Source organism: Haliaeetus albicilla, chromosome 18 (genome assembly GCF_947461875.1).
Source record: "Haliaeetus albicilla chromosome 18, bHalAlb1.1, whole genome shotgun sequence".
Classification (NCBI taxonomy): Eukaryota; Metazoa; Chordata; class Aves; order Accipitriformes; family Accipitridae; genus Haliaeetus; species Haliaeetus albicilla.
Window position 1 is genome coordinate 12,914,542 of NC_091500.1, and position 22,915 is coordinate 12,937,456.

Here is a 22,915-nt window from a genome sequence, read left to right on the forward strand (position 1 = left end):
AAGACTTATTCCCATTATCGACTGGCACAAGAAATACCTTGAAAATAAAGTTACTCTGAGGAAAGTCTTTAGCATAGTTGTACGAAGAACTAGAATATGAGAGTTTTCATCTTGGTTTTTTCGGGCACTTGCACTGGATTTTCTGTGAGCATAGTACAAAATATTCTGTATGGTGTAGTCAGAAGGCTGAATAATTGGTAGTCATTCACAGGCAGAAAGGAGCAGCAACATGTTTTTCTGTTCCTGATTATTTAATCTGAAAGTCCTGTTTCTGACTCTGTATCTGTTTATGATCAGTAATAGATTTTTCACTCATTATATCCAAAAATGTTGAAACCAGATACCTTATCAAATGCCCAAATCCAGATTTCCAAAATTAAGTGTGTTCTAGGGTGGTTTATTTCCTTTTTCATCATGATTTTGGTGAGAGAAGACAAGGACAAGGAAATTTTAAGCAGAAGAGGGTGATGTGGCTGCTCTTCTCTTGCAAGAGTTCAGAAGAACGAAGCCAAACCCCACCTGGAAAAAAATGAAGTGGTTTTGTTTTGAAGGAAGAAACACTTGAACTAGCCAAACCTGTTCTGTTTCTGTCAAAGGCATCTCTCTACTGTGTATCAGTTGGGTAAACATTAGTATCCTGCTTTGCTTACCTAACAGCATCAATTGATAGAGGCTCCATTTATTGTGTACGTGGAAATTCTGTCCCTGTTTTGAGTATAAGCATCTGTGCATGTGATGCCATATTCAAGTTAGGTTACTGTAGTTACTATACACTCAGGTGGAAGGATCAAAGTGCAAGTGTTATTCTTAATTTCAGATATAATTTTATTCTAATTACTTAATTGGCTTCCATTCTACATTTTTCTGTTGGGGTTTGGTTTTGTTTTGGTCTTTTTTTATTATGACCTATGAATCAGAATCCAGATATTTTGGTTGCCTGGTTTTTATCCTTTTATAATGGCTCTTCTGACATTATGCACTTTGAAAATATATAGGACTTCTGTTCAAAGTATGTTCAGGTGTGAGGGTTGGCATATAGAAAAATCCCCCCTTTGAATAAGTTGTAAGTTCATCTGAGGTAATCCTTTTTTTTTTTTTTTTTTAACCTTTTGATTTTATTGAAACCACGAGCCAAGCTCTTTAATCCTTGGGGCTACAGGTACTCATATTGTTGGCCAGCTCTTTTAACATTTTCTGATTAATGAAAAATGTGTTTGTCATTACAAACCATTTATTGACTCCCTTTGACTTGCCTCCCCTTTTTTGTAGGTTTTGTGTCCTGCAATCTGCGTATCAGTTAACGGCAAAAGTTCTTGGCTTGAAGTGTTGCTTATCTAGGAACTGTAATAAAATAATTGTTCAAAGCAGGAATGATTCTTTTATCTTGGGTTACTTTCACCTTGAGCAACTTTCTTCTCTTATTCCACTTTTCACTTCTTTACATCTGTTTTTTGGGTTTCAGTTTTGGGGGTTTTTTTTTGTCTGTTTATGCTTCACCTGCCTAAAGAATGTGTGGCACTGGTTTTTCTGCGCTTGTGTGCGTAAATTGCTTCTTGGTGCATCTTGTTTTGCAAGTATGTTACTTACAAGAATCTTATAAATACAGTATTTACAGGCCAACATTGGGGATAATTTGATTTTTTTCTGGAAAATGAATATAGTTTGCCCTCTGAAGAAACTTGGGTGTGTTTTTCCCTTATCTGTGCTTTGCTAGACAATACTGTGGGTATTTCACAGTGAAATATCTTCGGGGTTTTTTTGCAATCAGCATCACAAACACAAATGTATGACTATTTTTACATATTTTTTTCCTGAGTCTTATGCTTATTTCTGAAATAAAGTCCATAGAGGAATAATACCACTTTTCAAAACTAACATCTATTTGCACAACTGAGACTATTAAACATCAGTTATTATATTTCTCTTTATCAATGCAGCTACAGTTTATAAAATTTAGACATTTACTGGTAAAACAACTGAAGATAATGATACTACCATGTCCACAAAAATATTCTTACCTATAAGAAAATCGGAGAGATGATTAAAAAAAAACCCCTACTGTGGAGTTTGATGGGGATAGATATAAGGTGCTGTATAGAAGCACAACTAATGAATTGCCAGAATGCAGAAGGGAAAGCAGTGGGTAAAATAAAACTATGCAGATAATATTTGAGGGATGTGTAAAGCACAGTTTTCTGCAAGACACAATTCCTTCATTATATCTGGGACAATACTTGGATCCATTTGGAAGCACTGTACCTAGAGTTGAGTGACCCACTGAGAAGGGGGAGAGAGAAGGGCAGTGAGACTGGTCAGGTGTAATAAAACATGAACTATCATGATTGAGCTTAAAGAGCTTTTTGAAGAGCTTTAAGAATAGTTTAGACAAACATCTGTGCAGAATGACAGAGCTGCTGCCATTCCTGGTTTGGGATCTAGATGACCCCACCCCTAATTCCAGTGATTTTATGGCATTGCTGTGAACGTAAATCAAAATGCTTCCTTGACTATTCCTGACCTCAGCACTGCACTTTTCACAGCAATAATATTCCCAGTTTCTGACTTACGATAAAACCCGTTCTGTTGCCTGAGCCTTGCAGAACTCCTTCAGGTGCTGGTGGTGAAAGGGTAAGGTAGGGGATGTGTGCATGGGGCACCCATGAGAAAGTGCTCCAGTCCTGCCTGTACCTGCACTTCTGTGCATGACTCCCAGCACTGCAGCACTCTAGGTTTCTTGGGGCTAGTCTTACACAAATACTTGGAGAGATTAGGTGGGCTTAATATGTTTATTGCGTAGAAAAAAAGCAGAAATATGGGTAGTGGATTTGGCAAATGCAATTAAAAATGATCTTTTATATCTTCCTTCCTCTCCCAAACAAAAAACAGTGATACAGGATTTCCTTCAGAAAACGAAGTAGATTATCATTAAGAAACTTCTGCATTTTTTAATCTTTGTTCATTTTTATTTTATTCCTTAATAGAATAAAACTGTTTTCTGAGTCTTGCACTTCTTCTGTTTCCTTACAAGCACCTCAACAAACTTTATAGGTGAATATCACAACGATTTGGAATCTTGCTTTTGATGCTGGTGTTTTTTTGAAACCACAGTTAATTATTCACATAGTGAGGTCAGTTCTGCTGCTTTAATGATGCTAATATGCTTAGTACAATATAGTTCCCTCAGACTGCGGACTAGATGCTGTCTTCACTCATGTAGGTGTGCCATTAGAAGTTACAATTCCTAATCATTCATTGCCACTCCTGAACTTCGGAGCCTCTTTCTCCTGAAACTCCTAATGGAACTGCTCCTGAGAACACTCCCAGCCCCACTTCGTTTGGGTGATCTAAATGAGTTTAAGCAGTAGCCATTTGCTGATACAGCTCAGTTTGACAAAAGCCTGTTAGACTACGTTTATGTAAGCAGGCAGATTTAGGAAATAGTATCTGGCAAAGGAGTACTAATGAGCAGGAAAGGGTTGAGCTGGTGAATGTGTCCTTTTTCACTAACATGAGGTTTAAATGCTTTGTCTGTCTGTTCTACCTTCAGTGTGGCTACAGTGATGCTGATGGTTTTGAGCTGGTACTCATTAAGTTAGTCCTGTAAAGGAAGAAATAAATTAGTACTTCTCTAGCCATTTATATAGTGCTGTAGCTATCATTTAAAAAACTCCACACTTCAAAATTATGTAATCGCTTAAAACAGTGTGTAAACAAAGATTTTAAAGAAGAGTTAAATAACATGATACTAGCTTTGGACATGCAACATTTAGTTGATAATACTTGCTACATTTTCAAAACTGGATTTCAGTATATAATAAATAGATATTTCAGTATATTTTCAGTATATGTGTATAAAATCTATGGCAGATTTGAAGGGCTGCATTTTGATTTGTTTTGGGGGGGGGGTAGTATTTTATTTACCACAATTCAAAAAGAAACTGATTGGTTTAGTGGGGGAGAAGGAATTTATTTTCCCACCCTAGATAATGCCTCTAGAATGTCAAAACTAAATTAATGAAATTTTAGGAACAAAGTGATGTGTTAGAAAAATAGCTTGTATATTTTGTTTAAAGCTCAACATTTTTAAGTATGCCACTGGATAATGGTATATGAAATGCAAAATGTTAAATGTACCTTCTTGTTCATTACTGGTTTTATGGTTTATTTGTTTCTGTGTGCCACTAATTACATGTTGAGCATGAAAAATTGCATAATGAGCTTTAAACTGTCAACAGTAGCTTAGGAAGTGCTTTCTATATGCTTATGCAATATCTTAGGATAAGCTTTAATGGTTTGGAAAACAGTAGAAAACATGAAAGTGCAAACATCATTGTCCTGTCAACATGTCATAATTTTTAAAACATACTGTTAAAAGTTGGAATTTTAAGGGATTTGGACACTATCATTCAGTAGTGCTTCAACAGCAATATTTTTATATATGCATTGAGTCTCATTTCAACATTTAAACTAACTTTATAGTAAGTAAAATAAAATGCTTTCCTGTTTAATTAAATGGAATTTTATGCTCTTAGGTTAAACCTTTCTGATTTGCTTCTGTGCATCAGCTGTTTATTTGCATTTCTGTTGCAACCACAGTATACATACTGACCTGCTCACAATTTATGTCATTTGTTACTTTGAAATCTCGTTAAAAATTCTCTTGGAAGTGGCTTACAGTTCCTGAGGCTTGGAATACATTATTAGAGTTTTCAGGGAAAGAGTTTGGAAGATCCAAGTACTGGGAAGCAGCAAGCTATACAGAATAAAATAATTCAGTTTGGGACAAGGAATTATGTTTATTAGCACTTCCATTAAGGTGAAGGTTGGCCTCTTAATAAGGAGGTAAAAACTTAGTGTTGAATCATGAGTTATAGTTTAAAGTAAAAGTTTCTTGGAACTAGGTCTTGCTTTTAGTTTTGTTTTTTAGGAAACTATAAATAAATTATTTCCAATCATAAAGAAGTAAAGCGTGTTTAGCAGCTGCCTGAACCGTATCTTCTAGATGTTGATGTTGAATATCACTGGGTTTTGGGTTGATGTGTCAAACCAGTGCCTTTGAGAGCATTGGAAAATGCTTTGAGAGCATTGGAAAACCCATGAAAACGGGTATGAAGTTTGTGGCAGGGTTCTTGTTTCATACTTGTGACCTAAATAGCTGAATCAGTTTCTACACAGGGATTGAAGGAGAGGGGAATAAAATGAAAAACAAGCTAAGAAATATAGTAAAAGTTCAGGAAAAATACTCAGAAATCTCCAGAGCTCTGATGTGCTGTACTTCTGTAAGAAGGATCAGAAACCAGAGCTTAGGCACATGACCTCAAGCTACTCAATGCAAATGAGGGAGCATATCCTCAGGTTTTTGGCAAAAAGGCTCCCTTGCTGTTCGAAGCATGCTCCCAACTAAATCAGTCTCTGGATGCAGTGCTAACTTTGGCAGTAGAAGAAATGGTTGGATACTCTCTGAAGATTGAAGGCAATGAGGTAAGATATGGCTTAAAATGAGTTGCAAGTGAAGAATCCAAACTGAGTCAGTAATTGAGATTGTGATAGTATTTCATAATAATATAAATTGTTTCTTTCAAGGTTATGACAAGGAAAATAAGTGTATGCACATTATCTTCTCCCTTTTACCTGATGCTGATAAAATGTATTATACCAGGGTGATGAAAATGTTAAATTATTGAAGATACAAGTTTTAATGCTGTATAAAATCTATTTTGCTCTGTTTGCATGTTTTTTCCCATCTGTAGGCTACTCAGAAAGTCAGACTCAGTTCATACAGTGCAGAACTTGTTCTGAAAGTAAAACTATAAATTTTTTTCCTGCATATAAATGAATGTAACTTTATGAATAATGGAGAATGTTTCTTCATGTTTTAATATTGTATATGCAAGATGTTGCTAACTGTAAAGGGCTTGACAGTCTGCTCACTGGATTTGTTCTGGAGAGAAAATTTTGAAGTAGTTAATGCAAAACAAAGCCATTTGTCTAACAAAAACCTGGTTTACATGAAGCTGCGTGCTCTGAACAGATTATTGATTAAATTTGTGTCATTTTATGGAATGACTATGGGTGCTTTGAAATCTCCAAGCCTCATGTTTCCTTCCTAGGTTTTCCTGCTATAGAATATATCTCTTATATGCATATAGAAATTAGGGTTGGTGATGCTTTTTCTTCTGTAATGCTTGGGGGAGAATTTGAAAAAAACTTTGTCTCCTCATATGGAATATCAGCCGTGTACATGCTTAGGAAAAGTTTTTTTGTGGTCTCATTTCTTAAGTGGGAAAAGAGTTAAACTGAAAAATAGATGAGCGTCAGATGTGAGTCCCAAGAGCCGTGGTTTAGAGAACTGAGAATATTTATCTTTGAGGCAAAAATCACTTTTCAATCTGAGTTCTAAATCTAAAATTACATTTTTCTACATACCTCCAGGCAGACCTCTTTATCCTTCTATGTGCTTTTCATGGTTTAATTTTTCTCTCTTCTGAGAAAAAAGTTTTAAGTTTGCCCAAGAAAGCTATACTTTTTACATAGTTTTAGAATAATGTATCTTCCTAAGGACTGTACTGGTAAAAAACTTTTCAAATCTTCCTTCCTTTTTGTCTTCCATAGAGACTTGCTTTTTTAAGAATTGGTCACTTTTTGTTTGGGGGGGGGGGTGGGGGTGGGGTGGGTGGTAATAACTTGAAATGCAAAGGCTTCCAAGATGATAAAAGATAGGAATAACAGATAAAAAGATAGAATTTGAACCTCTTCTTTTTTTTTTTTTAAATGCATCCATACATTTTTAAAAGTTAAAAAGAACAAGCTTTTTAGCTTTTCTTTCTGATAGATTTTTATAGTAATATTTTATAAAACCTTACTGATTAGAAACAATTAGATTTTTTTTTTCATTAAATTGAGTTATTTTCATGAAATAACAGAGATTTATGCTAAAGAATCCAAACCAAGGATTAAGACCTCATTTTTTACTCTGGACTGGTATTCAGTAATACTGAGTCCAACAATTTAGAGGATTTACAAATACAGATATAGTTCTGAGTTTGTTTCTCTTGCTAAATAAACTCATAAATATCTGTTTGTACTCCGTGATGCTATACTGATGTTTAAATTCCAATTTGTTGAATAGAATTATTTCTGTATTTATCCAAGGTCTTACTCTTTCTGTCCCCATGCATAAATATCACACAATTGACCATCAAAATGTTTCTCATGGTCCAGAACTTGCCAAGATGTTTAATACATGATGCAGACTGTGTCAAGCCCTTAGCTGTAGTATTCTAAGTTTACGTATATAACTGTTTACGATTTTGTTGCATTTACTAGGTTTGCTGGGATGGGTAATCTTCTTAAGGTCCTTACCAGGGAAATTGAAAACTATCCACATTTTTTCCTGGATTTTGAAAGTAAGTTCAAACAATTACAAGACAATGAGAGAATCTTTTCCCTGACTTAGCAGCGAACTGAGGAAAAACTTTTAAAATCTGATTGCTTGCAGTGTGTATTTTCCAGCACAAACAATCTGTCCAAGTCCTTGTCTCTAAAATCATTTGTTCACTCAGGACTCCTTTTCTCTTCCTTTTCTATTTTTCAGGAACCAAATGGGAAATCTTTTAAAAGTTCTCACTTGCACAGAGCTTGATCAGGGGCCAAATTTTTTCCTTGACTTTGAAAGTGAGCAAAGCTTCTTGCCTGGCTTGCCTTCTTTGCTTATTATTTCCTAATAAATTGCATGTGCTTACGCATCATAAAGCAATTCAAAAGGGATTTGCAAACAAATCAAATTACACTTCAGTTAAATATTGCCTTTTGATATTTATAAAACCATACAAAATTACTTAAATTCATTCTGAGTAGAGGCAGAAAGATAGATATGCAAGTAAAGCCTTACCTTTAATTAATTTCAAAACATTTATGAGCCATTGTTAAATTTACATACGAATGAACTTGGCCTCAGCTTTCTTTAACAAATCAGGGTTAAAAAAAGATTTCTTTATGTTGCTTCCTTGAATGGAAATATATACTGGAAATAAAAAGCTGAAAAAATAAAAGCAGTGAGGGTGGCACTATTTTTGCCTTGTTCAGTGATGATTTAACTGGGTTTATTATAGTTTCTAAAAAGTAGTGAAGTGGTCAAAGTGTATGTGCTTGATTGCATCTCTCTTAATTGCATGGTTATCAGTTTGCAAAACAGTGTTTCACATTCTAATTTCCTTGTCATATCTATATCTGATTCAAAGATATTTCACTTTTGCTGGTTACAGTTTCCCTGCATGTACTTCTAGACATTGTCTTGAAAACTGGTCATCAAATCCTTAAATATGAGTTTAATCTTACTTCACTACTTATGTGAAATGGTTTTTATTTAAAATGCTAACAGTGTGTGATGTTTTGTCTATTAATACCTTTGTTCTAAAAAAAAAACAAAACAAAAAAACCAAAACCAAACCCAAAAACAAACCCAGAAAAGTTTTGAGGGAAGCCAGTGTTTTTAAAATAACTTTGAAGCATGGTTTAAAAGAGAATTTCAGGTGATGAGACACACATTTTATCACCTTGAAATAGTTTTCTTGAGTCATTTATTCCTGAAGTATTTTTCTGAAAAATGTTAGTGACATGATACGAGACTGTATGTGTGTATGCACTCTGAAGCACTGGTTCAAAAAGTCATTTAAACACATACTTGCATCTACTGAAATTGTTCAAACATGCTTTCTTGGATGAGAGCTAGAGTGTATGACTATAACTTTGCACACATGTTAATCTTCTCATCTATATCTTATTTACCTCATTATGAAGAATCAGTTTTAAATAATGAAAAAAAGTTAATTGGTTAGTTTGGGTTTAGGAGAAGGTACTGCAAGCCGTGTATCCCTTTTTCTCTTCTGTCTATATCATTTAAGAATTTTATTGTAAACCTGGGATGTCAAACCTTTATCCAAACCACCACGTAATTTTTTTCTATCAAACTTCTGAAGGCTTCAGTAGCGCTCTGTGGCTTTGCCAAGCTATCGTGAAGGTTTTCAGCTGCTCTGAGCCTCCAGGTTTAATCAGCCCCATCATGTCCTGGATGGTAAGAAAGTACTCCTGACCCAGGCTGCAGATTTGACAGGAAACGGGTGGTCTGGTAGTGGGAAGCCTTGGTGGAGTGGAGGTGGTGGTGAGAGGAGAAAACACATGTTTTATTGCCTTGGCAGCAAAGGGGGTTCTTTTGCAAAAGTGCATTGCCAAGCACCCGCTCCCACAGGAGGTGACCAGTGGTTAGTGCAAGCACGTGGCCACGCTAGTCAGGCACATCTACCTAGAGAGGACCAAAACTATCATCTCCAAATTTCAGTGAGTTTGATGCTCCTGAGTGAAAGGTTAAAATGTTTTACTTGTGAAATAAAGTCCTGGAGTTTTTATGGCACAAAATCTGTGTTGTGTCAAAGGGATGTGACTGAAGACACCTGTAGTTATGTTCTTTGGTCTCCTTTAATTAGCCATCGTACAGTGTAAAAAGACGCTCTTAGTGGACATAGGTAAGAGCCTGCTTGCATGCTCACTGGACGTGTGACTTTCTGTGGCCTGAGCTTTCAGTTTGAGTTTGTGGATGAAAATGGTCACTACAGTTGGCCATTCAGAGGATGAGGGGTATGTTGAGTTGATGTGTTTACTGTATTTCATTTGCATCAGCATATTGCTTTCTAGTTTTTGTGCACTTTTTCATTAGCCGTAAGCTGAAATCTCAAAGTAAATCTGTCAGCACTACTTCCAAAATGTTTACAGAGTTTTTGGATTCTCCTGTCCTGTTTTGTTGGGTTTTTTTTGTTTTTTTTTTTTTTGTTTGTTTGTTTGTTTTTTCTGGTCTTCATTTGGTACGTATTGTACCTGAAAGGAGGGTGTGTGCATGCTATGCATACAGTGTGCAACACAAACATTGCTTAAAAAAACAGAAACAGCTTTTTTCCTTGTATGCAGGAGTAGAACAAATATAATCTGTCTCCATGCTTCAAAAGTCAGAGGCTTTATGGGCTGATGTTGGTCAGAAGTAATACAAGTCTGTATGTAAAGAAAGTGGGAAAAGGACATTAAGGTGTTAACTTCATTTGATAGTCGATTTAATCTGTGCTGCTCCAAGGAGGTCATCCCATGGGTGATGCTTTGCCACATAGTCTCAGATCCTTACGCTAGAATTGAAATGTACACAGGATTGCACCCATTGTGAATGATAGCTATGTGGGAAAATGAACTTGCTAAGAACTAGCTGTTCAAAAAAACCCCCACCAAACTACCACCTTACCTCTCTCCCCCACCTACTAACTACACTTCCAGTCAGGGCAGGGTGATGTGGATGATGGCATGGTTGGAAGAGCCCCAGCAGTGGCACGTGAATGGGAACAGAAATGCAGGAGAGGATGGCAAGCAGTTGTACAGATTTAGAGATCTTAGGTCAGTCATGAAGCTACACAGTAAGGTCACCATAGTAGGTTTTTATTTTATTGTTTTCCCTTATCCTCCTTAATTAATATACATTTTATAGGCAGTGTGTTGTAAGGATGAGTTGTTCTATACAACAAAAATAAATTTATTTTCCTGTGAATTATTGTTCTCCAGGGCAGAATTCTGTTTTCATGAAAAATTTGAGGAGGACAATCTTGTCTTGCACCTTCTGAAAAATTCCATTATGGTTTTTGTTTGTTTTAAAATACATTTAATTACAAGTTACTTTTCATCAGTTGCATGCTCACTTTTCTTTTACGTATTTTTCACCAACCTGATTTTTTCATATTTAGCCTTAGTCCCTCCAGTGCATCTCTTTTATGCAATTCTTGAAGTCTTGAAAAATGGGCAGGTAGAAACAGAAATGCGTAGAAAAATTAAATTTTTTCACCTAATTCAAAGTTGTGTTTTCTTTCAAATTCTGCCCTTGTGCTATATTTGAAAATGGGAAAGAATCATGAGAGGAGAAGAAGAAGTAAGTTTCAAAATTTCACCTCCCAGTTGTTTGGGGTTTTTTTTTAGATAGCTATTTTAATTTTTCCCTAGAAAAGTTTAGGCTACCAAAAAAATTGTTTAAAATCATCTTTTTTTCTCCCCTCTCCTGCAGCTGTCTATATCATCAGTTGCAATTTTTAGGACACCTTTTACTGTCATTATTCTTCGTTCCAAACTGGGAGCCAAGTTTCATTACTCCATGCTCATACTTGAAAAAGCTTGAATCCAGCTTTAATTTCAGTTAATATTGTATAGCAAAAGCAGTTCTTTATGCTCTCTGGTAATCATTTTAGAGTTAGGCGGTTACTCTGGATCTGTGCAAGGAGAAGCAATCTGAAGAACCATTCAGTCCAGCCTTGAAAGCAAACAGGGACAAATGGGGACTGTGGTAGCTTCAGCGAGTGATGTGGAGAATAGCGTTCTCCTATGCAGGTGAAAAAGCCTTTTCTTTGAGGTGAAATGCAAACTATGTGCATTCAGCCAAATTACTCTTTTTTTAAGGTCTGCTGAAAGGTTTACATAAAGAAAAAGAATCTCTTCATTCCCGGAAAGTGAACCATATTGCTGTTTGACACTTGTATCCTGGTGTGGGTATTCTTAATCAAACTGCTACGTATTGGATTTGATTATATACCACTTACTTTAATTCCTTCTTAGCTCTCAACTCGAAAATAATGTTAGGAAGAGTGAGTACATGGCAAGCCTTGAGAGTCTGTGGATTTCAGGGTTTCACAAGCCCACAGGGCAAATTCTCTTGAAACTGATTTTGTCAGTTCAAGAACTGTTTTGTTCTTTAGATGTTGACCTTGTTTAAATTAGTCACAGGTAAATGAATTCTGGGCATTTGAGGCTCTTTCCACAGCAGTTTACGAGTGCTCTTTTTTGCAGAAAATCTATTGTCAAATTACTGCTGCCTGTAGAAGGCCTTGTTCAGGCAAAGTAAACAAATAATTCCACATGAATTCTTGGAAATAATTTGAAGGTTGAGGTAACAATTTGTTTTGAACCTAATAGACTAACGCTTATAGGTTATTGGGAGGAGGTGTCCTTAAGTGACACCTTCAGTCCCATCCTCCTCAGATACAAATACCTTTTATAAGACCAAACTCTCCAACCTTAACCTGAGCAGGTTCCCTTTTTTCCTAAAGGTTAGCTAGGTGGGCTCGTTACCTGATCCTAATTTAATCCCCCTCATCCCCTGAAGAATCAAGGACACTTGCTTTCTAGGATTTCCCCCCACCATCCCCAGAAAGATTCATGCAATTTTCAGTTATTGTTCATGTATGATTAAAAGTGTCTATTATTAGAACATGTCTGGCAGCAGAGCAACTGCCCACTTTTTGCGTAATAGGATATTAATTAATACGCTCACTCCACAGGCGGCAAGGCTGGAGATGTAATCTGTATCCAGCCTGCAGGAGGTTAAACTCTTGTCTCCTGCACTGCAGAGAGTGCCCTAAGCAAGAAGCTACGGCTCAGTCGGAGAAAAGTTGTCCACTCTGTGTCCGCCACGGAGCTGAAGCCTGGCGCTGATATCCCTGGCACAGCACCATGCACATAGCAAGTTATTAGCCATTTAGGGAGCTTCACTTTGTTCTAGCTAGTTTAGAAAGGATGAAATTCAAAAATCCAGTGTAGACTGGATAAGGGTACTGTTTCTACCTCATACTATTACTTTTAATATATGGAGTATAGCAGGTTCTGATACCCTCTAAAATGCATTATTCCCTGTAGTTGTAATGCCTTTTGTGTTTTCTAAGGACATAAACTAGCCTTTCATCTAATTTTGTCCCAGACTGGAATGGGAAAAATCGTTGTCATGGTGACAAACCTGAAATAGGACTTTAGCATTATACAGTAAAATACATGTGCTGCTCTCTAACTTGCTGTCAGTGGCTGGCAGAATTATTGGCCACCTTCAGCAGTGGACAGGACAAGAAAAGCTGAAAGCAGAGCGTGTAAGACAACTTGTATTACTCACTATTCTTTTGCTAGGCAGTTGAGGCCAGGAGGGTGTGATGTATTTTTGACAAATGCGATTCCACATTCACTGAAATGCAAGCACTAACCAGCTTCAGTGGGAATCCTCTTAATGTGCAGTTTGACTGAAGGTGGAATAAAGTTCTGTGCTTTTGGTCTGCATTTCAGATACAGAAAGGGTGTGTGGGTTGGGAGTACTTCTTTTAGTACTGTCTTGTTATCTCTTCATAAAAATTAATTCCTGAGATATTGTTATAACTGATTTTGTATTGGTAAAGGCTTCATATCCTTTTTGTATTTGATCTTGTCATATGAGTACTAATGTCTTACCTACATAGCAGTTTCTACGGTTTTTCTAATGCACGCTTGGTGAAGAATGAGGTAGACACCTTGCACTGTTAGGGTTTTTTCTGAAACAGATAATAGATATTTTTCTAAGAAAAGAATGATGATTCCACCTTCGCACCCCACCATGCACCTGAAATACTTAATGCATCCACAAATGGATTGTGGTGGGTCCAGCTTTCCCCCTTTTTTAATGAAGTCTGAAGCCCCATCCAAAACATGGAATAGACCATGTGTAAAGATGAAAGAGAGCATTTGTTCATGCAATGAATGAATTTTCATATCCTGTTTTTTTCTGATGGAGCCAATGGAATTACATTTCTCTCCAGAGCTAAATTTTTTGCTTTCTAAATGGAAATTTGCTGTATACAGAAGAGTCAAGCCTGGTCTGACTCTTGAATTAATTTGATAGAGGATTCATTTAGTTGTCGGGTTTAGGGTTCATGTTAGAAACATTTGGGCAAAGGGAGGTGCAAGGGTTTCCTATTTTGTCTTATTAAAGACCGCATACTCTGAATGCTAATCATGAGTACTCTAAAAACTCAGACTTGAAATGCAGTAAGTCCAGTGATTATGGTAACTTATTATGGAGAGGGCTTGCATTCAACATGGATTAGTCAGTGGCTGTGGTTTTATTTATAAATGGGCTCTAAGCTTAAGCATGTGCAGGTTCTCTGGTGGTATGGGGATAAGAGGTGAGCACTGCCAAGCAGCGATTCCTCACTGTGATTCAGGAATGGTATTTTTTTTTACTCAGAACAGAGAAACAAGCTTTGGTATTGTTGGGATAGAAAACCAATTTTAAAAGCCCAAATCTGTTATGAACAAGTCTGTATTCCTTTTAGTTGTTGTTGCCATTATTATTATTGTTGTTGACAGCAAGATGAAATCTTTTTCAAAGTGATCGATTAGAGGTATTTTAGCTGACCATTTTTGGCAAGATCTTCATGTAAAATCCCTTTTGAAACATGACCATGGTCTTACCAGAACATCTGTTTGCATAACATATATTTCATAAGCAAGATGCATGTTTTTTTAAAAAAAGCCTGAATCATCCTCCCTACCTTTATTTTTAAGCTAAACACTTTCAGCATAAATATAAACCGCTTCTGCAAATGCAAGCTAAGCCTGTTGCTGTGTAGCCTTTGCAGCCCTCTTCCTCTCCCTTCCCTTTCTTTCCCTTTTCCACCCACCTACCTTCTCTTACTCCTACTTCCCCCAGTGCTGGGATACTACAGAAAGCTTAATGGGTTTCAAATATTCAACCGTCCCCCAACTCCCAAAAGACGTATTGGGAAAATTTGAAAAAGACTAACAATAAAGGGTGTTACTAAAGGCCATTTTTAAGTCCCAAAGTGCTGAGCAGTGTATACTGTTTACATTTCTATTAGGGGGTAATACTTTTTAAAGCGAATAAATTGTAAAAAGTAACATAGAAGTACCTTGTTAACCAACCCATGCTTCAGGTGAGCTGAACATGCAAATTTTACACTCATTAATTGTACTAATAAATTACTTATTCTCTTTTGTGACTTAATATTTGCTGAAAATGTTATTTTAATTAACTTTTGTTTAACTATAAAATATAGATATTGATTTATAGGTGACTCCTACCTTGCCCCTACTCCGTTGTTCTGTGGTATGTAACGGTTTAGCAAGATTACCACTTTCTTCATTAAACTCAGCAGCATTTACTGGTTTTGTTTCTTTATCACAAGGTGCCAGACCCCTTAATGGTGTATACCTGAGATTTCTTGCAGCTTGGGGAAAGAACCAGTCAGTAACACTGTAAACTTAATGTGACTAATAGGTCAGTTGAACTGCCGTGTCCCAGCTGGGATTTTCCTGTTTGGGATAGTTTTTCCCCTTGGTGCTACTTTCCCTTGCTTTTTGAAGGATAGTGGAATTTTTTAGTTACATGAAATATTTTGGATAAAAAACCCAGCTGAGTAAGCCCAGCTTATTCACTTGTTCTGTCTTTTAAACAAGATTAGGGAAAACTTCCAGAATAAAAGGAAAGTCAAATCAGGGTTGTTTCATGTGCCCAGCCACCAGGGACTTAATGGTGATATATAGGAATATGCGAAAGATTTTAAGTACTAGTTGCTTCAGAGCTACAGACATGTAAATCTCAGCCATTTGTGTGTCGTTTGTGCAAGGCCCATGGATAACTTGACACATTTAAACAAATTATCCCAACCTGAAACGTCATGGAGAGAATGCCCGCTCTTTCCGTACTCTCCAAGGTGAACCCATTCATTTGTTTCTAATGGGGGGGTGGGTAAATGAATCACATACTGGTATATGGGTGGAAAACTGTGTCTCATTTCTTAAGGAGAGTGAGAAGACTAAATAGAAGAAGTATTTTTAATATTTCTTGTCTATTAATGTAGAGATGCATACAGTACCTCTTCCTAATCAGTGAGTTTTGAACTGAAGGTATTTCATTGCTTTTAATTCAAACAAGTAGTCCTTAAGTCCTAAGATTCACCTTCAGAATATTTTTTTCTTCCATAAAAATTAAAATTCTATCTTTACAAGAGAATACAAATTGGGGGGGAGGGGGGGGAAGTTGCGTCTCTGTAGGAATCTGCTGGGACAATGTGATTGTTTCTACAAATACTGACTACAATTCTATATATAGGTCACCCATTCTTTAGTCAGTGCCAGTCATCTTTATGTTTTAAAGCAAAAGAAGGCAGATCTCCTCTACCTCATCTAATATGTCAATGTTCTAGGGATAACATTGCTCCCTGGTGTCACACTGCTGTGAAAATCCCATCGGATGGGATTTGAATGGGAGAATTGATCTACTTCCAAATGTCATTTCTCTGAACAATAAAGGTCTACAGGTCACTCCCACTCTGAAAACTGATCATTGACAGCACTGAATTTATTTTAGTAGCAGGAATGCTCTCTGACGTACATAAGAAAAATATTTATTTTTAACAGTACTGTATCTGTGTTTTACAAAAGGAGAAATAAATTACCCTGGTTACGGAAGCCTGGAGGAGAGTCAAAGTGGCATAATACCCCACTGCTCCATCCACTGAAAGGCCTGATTTTATCCCCAAGCTGCAAGAAAAATGAACAATTCTTTGTAATCGAGCTGTGGAGCTCATGAAAGAGAGGGACATTTTTACTAAAGGACTGATGCATTATCCTGTTTTCTAATAACATTGCTCTATGATACTGCTTCACTTTAAGATGCTGCATTTTGAGAAGAGGCATTATGACTCAGAGCATGCAAAACCTGTACTGTTTTTCCTTCCTTGCTATAGAAAGCAGAAACTTGGATGTTAGCAGAATGGCAGTGCAGTATAATTGCATATTTTAAAAAAGCACATCAGAATAGAGTTACACATAGTCAAGCTGGACATAATGTTGTTAAGTAGAGCTGAGTAATCTTGCCATTTGTACTGCAGCTACCTTTTGACTTTTTGCATTTTGCTTTTCTGTTTCTTAGATGCACAGCCCACAGATGGAGAAAGGGAGGTATGGAATCAGATCAGTGCGGTTTTACAAGACTCAGAAAGTATGCTTGCAGACCTTCAGGCTTACAAAGGAGCTGGACAAGAAATTAGAGATGTATGTTTGTTAAAGTTAATGACAGTTCTTTGGAAGCAAAATCAAGCAAAACTCGATGTGTTTCTTGCTTCTGTTCTGTATCCAAGCACATTCTATGAAATGATACAAAAATCTTCATTAAAATTGTATTTAGAGAATATGTTACAGATTATGTGTAACGTTGAATGTAGAGCTCTAATGTGAAATCATTAAATGATGGCTGTTGGAACTTGCTTTAGGTTTACTATTAGTAATTAGTAATTATTTTCCATTTTAAGAAACAGCATTTCATATACCTCGTTTCATATATCTCATGGTAGAAGTCAAAGTTCAGGACATAAAAGAAATAACACTCAGATGTCAGAAATACACTATAAAAAAGTTGAAAATAGTTGTTCTTTTGTGTAAGTGAAATAATGAACCACAGTAAATTATAACCTTACATCCACTTTACAGGCATGCTATTCCATGAAACTGGTCCCAAAGTACAATTCTGAACTGTAACTTAAAATTTTTCTCAGCTGACCAAACTTTTTCCCGCATCAGCTTCGCAGTTACTGTTTAGCGTGACCTGTTGGTTACTTAAGAATCTGAATATGTTGAAGATTTCAAAAGCATCAAAACCTTAAAAAAAGGCTATTTCTGCTATTTCATACAAAAGGTTTTACCTGATGCTTCTACAATAGTTTTGCTCCCCAAAGAATACGTTAAAACGTGTTTCTGTATGTCAGTGGTGCATTGGAATGAGTAATTTTAAATCACTATGTTATTGGGGGACAGGAAAGGTGGAAAACATGGCATTTTTGGACTTACTAATTTCCTATTCCTGTGCAATGTAATTTCTCATAATTGTTCTATGTTTTACAATAGTTACTTTCTAAAATAATGTAGTAGAAAAATGCCAAACCACCTTTTGCTTGTTATTCATGTATCACAGTTCTTTATAGTAATATTTTCATTTCAGGCAATACAAAATCCCAATGATATCCAGCTGCAAGAAAAAGCATGGAATTCAGTATGTCCTCTGGTTGTAAGGCTGAAGCGCTTTTATGAGTTTTCACTCAGATTAGGTGAGCCCTGGTTTAGTATGTCTGTTTATTAGGCTACTTTATATATTAAAAAAATAGAAAGCTTCTTCTTCCACAGATATTAAAGGTTTATTATTCTTTCTGCTTGATATCAACAGACATTTAACTGCAATTACATTTGTCAAGGCATATTTTTAATCTTAATTTAATTTCAAAATTTTCATGGTTTGTTAGTTTGTCACTGAAAATAGATCTGTATTATCTAAACAGAGTACAAGCAAAGAATGTGGTAAAACTGTGTATTCTCTCTGGTGCCTGCCACTCTTCAGCACTTCACTGGTCCATATTGTATTAATGCAATTTAAATTTTTTTAATTTGGATCTTTCAGTTTTAAAAAGAATGTAAACCAATAACATTGTGAGACTTTAAAAACAGGGATAACGGGGAGAAGGGGATCAATAAACTCTCTCACAGGGTGAAAATCCAAAGTTGGGCAGGTTTTACACTGACTTTTTCATCCCTACAAGCATCCAAAATGATGTAATTACTCCTTGAATTAGGACTCTGGAAGAGAACCAGTGTGCAAAAATGTATGTATGAAGTGGGAGAGCTCCCAATGCAAGGGAATTCTACAACATCCTGCTTACTAAGTCCTTCACTTTTTGAGTTATGCTAGTAATTATAGCTGCAGGAGCTGAATTACATTGCTATCAGTACCTAAGAGTACACTTTTAGTAACAGAGATGCCAGAATAATCTCTGTACTGAGCTGATGGCTAACTGGGGAAGATGAAAGAGAAAGAGTTGAATATCTGAATGCCAGAAAAATGCTGTCTTTAGAATTTTTGATAGGGAACCCAGATAAAGGGTGATAAAAAAGTGGAAATATCTCAGTGATACAAAATGGAGAGAAAATGGGAGGGCGCCTGAAGAGACAGGTGTCTTTGACTAATGTTTCTCACCTTAGAATAGTAAGAAAAAGCATTTCTATTAGGGCTCTGCATGTTTGGAGGTTTCCTTCCCAATACTTAAAACTTTGTTATAAGGTGGACTGAATAGAATTTTTGCTTCTGATTTTTACTCAGAGAAAGCCCTGCAGAGCTTACTGGAGTCCTTGACGTGCCCACCTTATACTCCAACTCAGCACCTGGAACGGGAACAGGCTCTAGCGAAAGAGTTTGCAGAAATCTTACATTTTACTCTTCGTTTTGATGAACTCAAGGTTAACAAAGTCTTTCAATACATGCTGATTTTCTCTGTGTATTTTGAACCGAAACTGATTATTTCCTTTTTATCTTCCTTGAAGATGAGAAACCCAGCAATTCAGAATGACTTCAGTTATTACAGGCGGACAATAAGTCGCAACAGAATAAACAACATGCATGTAAGTAAATGAAATCTGATCTGCTGTTCACACTGAGGTATTTATCAGTACACATTTATACCATTTGTGGTAATGTTTTTTCTTTTGATACGCTAGCTGTCATGTTCTCTCCTTCACACTGAGAGTTAATCAGCAGTCCGGATGAAGTGATTAGAGTGGAACTATTCATGCAACAATCTGCTTGCTGACATGAGCATATACTGTACCTTTTTCTTGCTGCTGGCAAGATTTTAAAGAGTTTTACTGACTATTTTTTCTCATGTTTTCATCAGCTAGACATTGAGAATGAAGTAAACAATGAAATGGCCAATAGGATGTCCCTGTTTTATGCAGAAGCCACACCAATGCTGAAAACACTCAGTAATGCAACTACACATTTTGTATCAGAAGTAGGTAATGGGGGAGAAAAGGTCTAACACAGACATTCTTGATTTTAATTTTACAAGATGGTTTACTGAACATTGGCTGTTTTTAACCCTTCTAGAACAAAACGTTACCAATTGAAAATACAACGGACTGTCTAAGTACTATGGCTAGTGTATGTAAAGTCATGTTGGAAACACCGTAAGTTTTACCTTAAATCTTGTTTTTCTTGTATGAGAGAATTTGTATTCTATTTTAAGTAGCCATCTGGGATAAACACAGTTTTTTTCCAAATGAATTCCTATATGTTTGCCTTAAGTTATTATCACTTTTGTATACAAAGCATGACCTGGTATTAGAAAGCCTTGCCTCCTATTTTAACCGCTTTATGATATTTTTCATGAATTAGCATTGAGTTTTGTTAGGGAGACTTTACGTGGTCAGTCTGCATTTCATCAGAAGCTTAAAATACAAGTGTAATCTTGTGCTTCAGTGTCTGTGTCTTCTCTAACTAGGGCCATAGGCCAGCTACTGTCTCTTGTTTGCCCATGCTGCTCAGTTATTAGCAAGATTCTGGCTCTTCCAAGTACTGCTTTTGCAAATGATACACAGGGACTATTTTGAGGATCATTTCAGTAGATGTTTTTTGGATGCAGCCGTCTTATTCTGGATATGAGAAGGTTCAGCTATATGGAAACTGTACAACTGTGTTCCTATCTACTAGCATAGATAGAGGCAGTTGGGTTGCTATTGTTTAGGTATGCATGTAGTTGAGTATTTTTGGGGTTAGAGGTCTCTTTGAGTGGGAAACACATACAAGATAGAGTCAAGGTAGTCTTCCCATCTTTGAATTGTTTGTTCATGGTGCCATGTAGGGGGTAGAACTCCTGCGGTTATTGTGTTTGTTTATGAAAATTCTGGAGAAGTGTATGTAGGAGGTGGGACTCATCTCACAATCCCGGGAGATCATAGAAGTAGTGACTGAAAAGTAACCTTATGTGTCAGCTCATTTTTTTGGCAAAAGTAGAGAAACAGAAAGTTGTGAGTCATCTACCAGAAGATTATCTGATAACTTAGTTCTAGTTTTGGGACAATCAAGCATTTTCACATCAAAATGTCTGTAGCCTTTAAAACTGTTCATGTTATGATGCTGTATAAGAATAAAAGTTGAAGTTACTGTAAATTGAGAGGTAGTATAGCACAGATTTTAGAATTTTTAATGATACGTTTAGGTGAAAAAATCAAGTTTTATATTGAAAATCAATGAATGACAGACAAATCTATGTATTATCTACTCAAAATAATATTTGTTAGAAAAATGGTGATAATTTCTGGTTTTCTCTGCTGTAGTTCATTTTTCATTTCCTGATGATGGTTTCAAGGATTAGAGCCAATAGGGGCTGTCTTAACTGTGTGTCGTGGTTTAACCCCAGCCAGCAACAAAGCACCATGCAGCCACTTGCTCACTTCCCCCCCCACCCAGTGGGATGGGGGAGAGAATTGGGAAAGAAAAAAAAGTAAAACTCGTGGTTTGAGATAAGAACAGTTTAATAGGACAGAAAGGAAAAAAACTATAATAATAACAATAATAAAAATACAATAATAATAATAATAAAAGAATTGGAACATACAAAACAAGTGATGCACAATGCAATTGCTAACGACTCACTGACCAATGCCCAGTTAGTTCCCAAGCACCCCCAGGCCAACTCCCCCCAGTTTTTATACTGGGCATGACGTCACATGGTATGGAATACCCCTTTGGCCAGTTTGGGTCAGCTGCCCTGGCTGTGTCCCCTCCCAACTTCTTGTGCCCCTCCAGCCTTCTTGCTGGCTGGGCGTGAGAAGCTGAAAAGTCCTTGACTTAGTCTAAAAATTACTTAGTAACAACTGACAACATCAGTGTGTTATCAACATTCTTCTCGTACTAAATCCAAAACATAGCACTATACCAGCTACTAGAAAGAAAATTAACTCTATCCCAGCCAAAACCAGGACACTGTGCCATCCATATTCTTATTTTGGTATTGAAAAGTCAAAGAAAAACTTTTTGTTCAGTCCAGTCCTGTTTAGTAGGCTTCCACATTTTAGATGCTCAGTGAACCTGGGTTGTTGAAGTTGCTTGCCTATGGACTTAGAATAGGGAGAGAGAGAGAGCAATGACTATGATCCACCTAGGTGAAGCCCTGAACTTACTAGCTGCTGAAATTAGATCCTACTTAAATGTTAACTGTTTCAAAGTAGGAGTTTAAGCAAAAAGAGTGGCTTTCCGTTGAGGTCCTGATATGTTGTATTTCTAAGATTAAACAGAAGTATGATCAGTCTCCATTATATTTCATGAACTGTGGAAGTCTTCTGTGAAGCCATCGTCATAGACATTTTGCTGAAGTGAGGATCTGAACTGTGAAGGGTTATTAGAAGGGGTTTACATATCTCTATTTGCTTTCTAACCATTCTTCTAAATTGACAAGGCCTTATGCAATTCAAAATTCTTTAAAATTTTACTAAGATGCATCTGCAACCTTAAAATACAGTTTTAGTTCAGATTTCACGTGCTTATAGTCTAGTTTGCAAAATTGTCCAGTAAAAAGTCAACTTTATTTCTTTTGTTCTGTTTTCCAGAGAGTACAGGAGTAGATTCACCAGTGAAGAGACCCTTATGTTCTGCATGCGAGTAATGGTGGGAGTTATTATTCTGTATGATCATGTTCATCCTGTGGGAGCTTTCTCAAAGACATCAAAGATTGATGTAAGAGTGACTTTTCTTTAATACTCTGTAGGTTTGAGAATACTAGTCTGCAGCTTTTTTTCAGCACAAGCTTACAGCTTTGTATACATCATTTTAATTACTTTTGAATGGCAACATTTAGAATTTATCTTCACCTGTGTACTTTGTTTGAAATTAAAATAAGGGTCAGTCTTTTGTTCTTTGTATTTTCTTCCAGACACAGATACTCGTTTGTCTTAGCTCTGCTTTCCTGCCAACTGTATGGTTACACTAAAATAATGTTGTATTACACCTACCCTGGAATAAGTTCTATAGTCATAATTGTTTATTAATCATGTACTTTATTTATGCTAAAATGTTCATCTTGGCAGTAGTTCTGTTGTAAATAAGCAGATATTCGACATTCTTTCCCTTTTGTCCGAGATCTGAAGCAGCAGAACTGAAATGTTATTGTTGTAATGCTGATAATGAGCCTTCAGTTGTGGCTTTGCCATGACCAGTGACAGGGAAATGAACCTTATTTTTTCATCTGAGATACTGCAA

The 22,915-nt window shown here is 36.5% G+C and overlaps 1 protein-coding gene across 9 annotated transcripts in view; it reads left to right on the forward strand.

Annotated features, from left to right (window-relative positions):
• Positions 1 to 22,915, forward strand: part of CYRIA (CYFIP related Rac1 interactor A) — a 58,939-nt gene that overhangs the window by 30,397 nt on the left and 5,627 nt on the right. For 3 of the 9 annotated variants that reach the window (XM_069805755.1, XM_069805761.1, XM_069805758.1), the window contains exons 4-11: positions 7,595 to 7,674; positions 16,769 to 16,890; positions 17,834 to 17,939; positions 18,983 to 19,119; positions 19,204 to 19,281; positions 19,554 to 19,670; positions 19,766 to 19,845; positions 22,267 to 22,393. In XM_069805755.1, the coding sequence (XP_069661856.1) occupies positions 7,602 to 7,674; positions 16,769 to 16,890; positions 17,834 to 17,939; positions 18,983 to 19,119; positions 19,204 to 19,281; positions 19,554 to 19,670; positions 19,766 to 19,845; positions 22,267 to 22,393 (840 nt within the window). In that variant the 5' untranslated portion in view covers positions 7,595 to 7,601. Of the gene's footprint in view, positions 1 to 5,264; positions 5,482 to 7,326; positions 7,407 to 7,594; positions 7,675 to 16,768; positions 16,891 to 17,833; positions 17,940 to 18,982; positions 19,120 to 19,203; positions 19,282 to 19,553; positions 19,671 to 19,765; positions 19,846 to 22,266; positions 22,394 to 22,915 lie in introns of those variants that run through there. The other 6 variants (XM_069805754.1, XM_069805764.1, XM_069805760.1 and 3 more) reach the window with 6 other exon arrangements.